The following is a 6,312-nucleotide window of genomic DNA, read 5'->3' on the forward strand; positions in this document are numbered from 1 at the left end:
CTTGTGGAGAATTGCAAAATTTGACCTATACTCGGCACTCAGGGCCATTGAGCAGCGAGGGATCTTTTTCATGCCACCACCTACTGCGACACGGGACCTTGGTTTATACGGTTTCTTCCGAAGGACCGTTCTCCAAGTCCCACAGTAGGATTCAAACCTGCGACATAAGGATCAACTCCTTACTCCGCAACTCTAGAGCGAACGCTCTTACCACTGCGCCATGTGGGCAACCAACTTTCTTTGTAAACTGCCTTTTAATTGCATGTTCTTTTCAAGTTTTAATGCCTCATCAAAAACACATCATGATTTCTGTTTGAAATTTTGCATCCCATTAACATGTCTTTTACTTGCTTAGGAAAAAGCAAAGTCTGAGTACTATGAATAAAATTTATTTTTTCTTCTTCTTAGGTCTTTTCATTCGTTTATATGGCCCCTCTCCTTTCATTTTGGCCTCTTGGATCTCGACATATTTCCTTTTATTGAATCTAAAATGTAGGGACATGATGTTAGGTATTGAAAACAATATTTTAACCATAATTTTAAAAAGATCACAGCTGATTTAAAAAAAAATAATCAGATATCTATTATATTTAAAACCAGTTCAGAAACTAAAAAAAAAATGTTTACTTACTTCCTAAATTCTGCATCAGCTATTAGCTCCTGAACAAGATTTGCTTTTCGTTTCTTCTTTGGCACTCTGGAGTGGTAGAAATCTGCTGCTGATTCAACAACTTTTCCAAATTGAAAGAACTTGGGTAGTCCTTTCATATCATTGCCCTTGTAAAATCTTTTGGGATCCAGTGCTTTTCTCATTTTCAGCACCTCCAAATTCATTTTAGCTTCATCAGTCATTTCTGGGGCTCTCATACCAAACCATCCCTTGCCTTTAGTCATCTCACGTTCTTTCTAAAAGTTTTCAAAGAAAGAAGTGTCAAAGATAACTCTTTATATCCTAGCCATACCAAGTTCTTTAAATCATTAAGGTTCACTGACTCTCTGATAAGAGAGAAAACTCTCACTGACCCTCTGATAAGAGAAGTAACTCTCACTGAAATAACAGTTTTCTTATTCCTTTAAAAACCATCTAGATAAAAGGCAAATTTTGCCTCCTCAAGGTATGCTGAAATTGTGGGCCTTACATTTCTTTTGAAAAGCTTAATTAAAGCAAAATTTAAATTCTATATGAATGTAAAGGGGAATGTTGATTCCTAAAAATCAGTGGAATGTAAAATAAAATAGAGACATACTAGAGACAAATTAATAAATCAGTGGAAAGTAAAATAAAATAAAGACATAATAGAGACAAATTAATAAATCAGCGGAAAGTAAAATAAAATAAAGACATACTAGAGACAAATTAATAAATCAGTGAAAAGTAAAATAAAATAAAGACATAATAGAGACAAATTAATAAATCAGTGAAAAGTAAAATAAAATAAAGACATAATAGAGACAAATTAATAAATCAGTGAAAAGTAAAATAAAATAGAGACATAATAGAGACAAATTAATAAATCAGTGGAAAGTAAAATAAAATAAAGACATACTAGAGACAAATTAATAAATCAGTGAAAAGTAAAATAAAATAGAGACATAATAGAGACAAATTAATAAATCAGTGAAAAGTAAAATAAAATAAAGACATACTAGAGACAAATTAATAAATCAGCGGAAAGTAAAATAAAATAGAGACATAATAGAGACAAATTAATAAATCAGTGGAAAGTAAAATAAAATAAAGACATACTAGAGACAAATTAATAAATCAGTGAAAAGTAAAATAAAATAGAGACATAATAGAGACAAATTAATAAATCAGTGGAAAGTAAAATAAAATAGAGACATACTAGAGACAAATTAAAAAATCAGTGGAAAGTAAAATAAAATAAAGACATAATAGAGACAAATTAATAAATCAGCGGAAAGTAAAATAAAATAAAGACATAATAGAGACAAATTAATAAATCAGCGGAAAGTAAAATAAAATAAAGACATAATAGAGACAAATTAATAAATCAGCGGAAAGTAAAATAAAATAAAGACATAATAGAGACAAATTAATAAATCAGCGGAAAGTAAAATAAAATAAAGACATAATAGAGACAAATTAATAAATCAGTGGAAAGTAAAATAAAATAGAGACATAATAGAGACAAATTAATAAATCAGTGGAAAGTAAAATAAAATAAAGACATACTAGAGACAAATTAATAAATCAGTGAAAAGTAAAATAAAATAAAGACATAATAGAGACAAATTAATAAATCAGTGAAAAGTAAAATAAAATAGAGACATAATAGAGACAAATTAATAAATCAGCGGAAAGTAAAATAAAATAAAGACATACTAGAGACAAATTAATAAATCAGTGGAAAGTAAAATAAAATAAAGACATACTAGAGACAAATTAATAAATCAGTGAAAAGTAAAATAAAATAGAGACATAATAGAGACAAATTAATAAATCAGTGGAAAGTAAAATAAAATAGAGACATACTAGAGACAAATTAAAAAATCAGTGGAAAGTAAAATAAAATAAAGACATAATAGAGACAAATTAATAAATCAGTGAAAAGTAAAATAAAATAGAGACATAATAGAGACAAATTAATAAATCAGTGAAAAGCAAAATAAAATAGAGACATAATAGAGACAAATTAATAAATCAGTGGAAAGTAAAATAAAATAAAGACATAATAGAGACAAATTAATAAATCAGCGGAAAGTAAAATAAAATAAAGACATAATAGAGACAAATTAATAAATCAGCGGAAAGTAAAATAAAATAAAGACATACTAGAGACAAATTAATAAATCAGTGGAAAGTAAAATAAAATAAAGACATACTAGAGACAAATTAATAAATCAGTGAAAAGTAAAATAAAATAGAGACATAATAGAGACAAATTAATAAATCAGCGGAAAGTAAAATAAAATAAAGACATACTAGAGACAAATTAATAAATCAGCGGAAAGTAAAATAAAATAAAGACATAATAGAGACAAATTAATAAATCAGCGGAAAGTAAAATAAAATAAAGACATAATAGAGACAAATTAATAAATCAGCGGAAAGTAAAATAAAATAAAGACATAATAGAGACAAATTAATAAATCAGCGGAAAGTAAAATAAAATAAAGACATAATAGAGACAAATTAATAAATCAGTGGAAAGTAAAATAAAATAGAGACATAATAGAGACAAATTAATAAATCAGTGGAAAGTAAAATAAAATAAAGACATACTAGAGACAAATTAATAAATCAGTGAAAAGTAAAATAAAATAAAGACATAATAGAGACAAATTAATAAATCAGTGAAAAGTAAAATAAAATAGAGACATAATAGAGACAAATTAATAAATCAGCGGAAAGTAAAATAAAATAAAGACATACTAGAGACAAATTAATAAATCAGTGGAAAGTAAAATAAAATAAAGACATACTAGAGACAAATTAATAAATCAGTGAAAAGTAAAATAAAATAGAGACATAATAGAGACAAATTAATAAATCAGTGAAAAGTAAAATAAAATAAAGACATAATAGAGACAAATTAATAAATCAGTGAAAAGTAAAATAGAGACATAATAGAGACAAATTAATAAATCAGTGAAAAGTAAAATAAAATAGAGACATAATAGAGACAAATTAATAAATCAGTGGAAAGTAAAATAAAATAAAGACATACTAGAGACAAATTAATAACAAGAAGTAAATAATCCACAAAACAAACAAACCTTCCTTTTTTGTTTTAATTTTCTCAGACTTTCCTCATATGGTTCAAGTGAATCCTGCTTTTCAAAATCCGGCTTAATGATACTCTTTTTCATTATTTCCTTAAAGAAAAGTTAAGCAATATCAGCCCATGTTTCATATCAAGACAGTTGTTTAACTACCAGGTAAGTGCAATTTTTGTTTGGTAACATTTTAATCTACCGAGTATGTTCACATTAAATCATATTCAGAAGGCTTACCTGTACAGTTCTGTCACTCTTGTTAGTATCTTTCTCTTTATTCTTTCGTCTCTTTTGTGAAGTTCCAAGTTTGGAAGAACTTGGATCCATGAGATTAATGTTAGAGTGAATGTATGAAGATAAACCATCACTTGAAAACAAGATATATTCTAAATCATAAAATGGATACTTTATAAAGTTCTACTTAAATAATTTTAAAAACATGAAGTTATCAGATTTGACTGAAAATTACAGAAGCTTTACAGATTTAGGGATGATTGAGAAGCATGAGGCCTATCCATAATCCTTTCAAAAACTTTAAACAGTAAAACAAATGCAATGCTTCATACTATAAATATTATATGTTGGATTGTATAGCATACAATTTAACTCTCTATTGTTACACAAGTGGCCCGTTTAATATGTTGAATTTTATTAACATTGTAAAACGAAAATCCTAGGGTCATTGTTTTGTGTACCAGTGGAGTAAGAAAGGGACAGGGATGGATAATTATTAGTGAAATGATAATATTTGTTTAAAGAAGGATAAGAAAATGTTGTTTCTTACTCAAAGTCACTTCATTCTCTTCATTCAAACTTGAATACATGACTAGAGTAAAATATGCTGGGAAATGTAAAAAACTATGAACACTGTATTGCTTACTGTATCAATATGTAGATCCAAAATAAGTACAAGCACTTAATTTTCCATTCAAATAATGGCCCCGTGACAAAAGTATTCCTTTCCTGGGTACTGAAAAGTTCTTTCAGTCTGTTTTGCAGGTAAATCTCATGATATAGGTCTATGTACAACACATCACAAACATTGATTAAAAAAAACAAACTACAGAAACTCTTCAATATCAGGAGTTTGGGAATAATGACTGGGAAGCTATAATATTTGAATGGAAAATTTTGTTTTTGTTTTTTACTCTAGGTATTACATACCTACACTAGTAATGCAAATTTAATAAATAGTTAAACATAAAAATTCAAAGTTAGAATGAGAGGGAATTGTCAAATAAGAAATGACAATAAAATTCTAATGACTTATTCACAGAGTTGCTGCATGTTCCCATGGCATAAAACATGTTTACATTAAACAGGTCCAGCACAATCTCTTGATTTAGGTATATAGCTTGAAATAGCTATATAGCTTTATTAAGCTATTCAAAATAGCTTGATAAAGCTATTTCTATGCAGTTTTTCACAAATTTTTTTTGTAAAAAATAAACAAAAAGTCGCAAATATTTGACTATGCATATATATGTACTATGGGCTATGAAAACACAAACCGAAATCAAAAATAGTTCTAACATTGCAGCTTTTGAATACTTTTAAGCAAAAGATGAATTTCCATTGTTTGAGTAACTGTACACTACCTTGTGTGCGTTGAGGCATGGATAAGTGTGATTGCTTCTCATTGTATTGATTTATTACCAGTCAATTACCTTGTTGACCATAACTGGCCTCCTTTATAATTTCATTGAAGAAGTAACTGTTTCACTTGCTTTATATAGCCCCAAAACATATAGAACTTTGAGTACAAAGTCTCTTTAAGAGACGCAATTTGATGAGTGATTTTTACATGCATTATTTTCAGTAGAGTTCAAGGTTGAATATTATCACTGCACCAAGGTGCGACTTTTTGTACATGATGAGAAAATAACATGTTTAAGAAAAAAGTATGGTAAAATAGCTAAATCAAGCTACTCCGAATAGCTTAATAAAGTTATATAGCTAAATCAAGCTATATAGCTAAATCAAGAGATTGTGCTAGACCTGCTAAATACGACTGATCATCCAAACATCCAACACAATTTAACAAATTCATTTTAAAATTTTCATTTACGTACTAGTTCTTTTTTTTCTTTTTACGAATAGCGTTACTCTTTGAGGTTTCATTTAATTTTTCTTTTCCTTGGTCTTTCTTTGGCGAAAGGTTGGGTGAAATATTGCCTGGCCTTTTGTCCAAAACAAATATGGAATTGTCAACTTGAGAACATCGTTCTTGTCTTTTTGATAACTGTTGAGCAATACTTTCACTCAAAGTAAAAGCTACTTCTTTCAACTCTTCGTCAGAAGAACTCTCGTCTTCAGACGACGAAGAATACGTTTCCGAGTTGTGTTTCATCTCCCTATCACATCACGTTCTATACAACCGGAAATGCCGAGGAACAACTTTGCTATTTGCACTTACACCAAAATATAGTTATTTTCATTCAGGCTCAAAGAAAAAAATCAAACTAATTTATATTTTATTCCATTAATATACATTCAAAATGTATAAAAACATGCTTATTTATAAACATATAAACTAAATTTGATGGTTTTTGAATCGGCGTACGAATTTTT

The 6,312-nt window shown here is 28.1% G+C and overlaps 1 protein-coding gene across 1 annotated transcript; it reads right to left on the bottom strand.

Moving 5' to 3' along the window:
• Nucleotides 1-373: 373 nt before the first annotated feature.
• LOC133200909 (deoxynucleotidyltransferase terminal-interacting protein 2-like) lies at nucleotides 374-6,100 on the bottom strand. The gene is made up of 5 exons (XM_061336723.1): nucleotides 5,814-6,100; nucleotides 3,979-4,108; nucleotides 3,742-3,840; nucleotides 632-906; nucleotides 374-485 (listed from the first exon to the last, which is right to left on the bottom strand). Exons 1-5 carry the CDS (start codon nucleotides 6,089-6,091, stop codon nucleotides 389-391), a joined length of 879 nt encoding a protein of 292 aa, XP_061192707.1. The 5' UTR covers nucleotides 6,092-6,100; the 3' UTR covers nucleotides 374-388.
• Nucleotides 6,101-6,312: the final 212 nt, after the last annotated feature.

This window comes from Saccostrea echinata, unplaced genomic scaffold, assembly GCF_033153115.1.
Source record: "Saccostrea echinata isolate AGI-Se365-2 ecotype Australia unplaced genomic scaffold, CSIRO_AGI_Sech_v1 ptg000041l, whole genome shotgun sequence".
Classification (NCBI taxonomy): Eukaryota; Metazoa; Mollusca; class Bivalvia; order Ostreida; family Ostreidae; genus Saccostrea; species Saccostrea echinata.

Coding starts and splice junctions, on each gene's coding strand:
- LOC133200909 (XM_061336723.1), bottom strand. CDS start 6,091: ATGAAACACAACTCGGAAACGTATTCTTCGTCGTCTGAAGACGAGAGT. Junction 4,109..5,813: donor AAAAAGAAAAAAAAGAACTA/GTACGTAAATGA, acceptor CTTGTTTTCAAG/TGATGGTTTATCTTCATACA. Junction 907..3,741: donor AATTAAAACAAAAAAGGAAG/GTTTGTTTGTTT, acceptor GAAAACTTTTAG/AAAGAACGTGAGATGACTAA.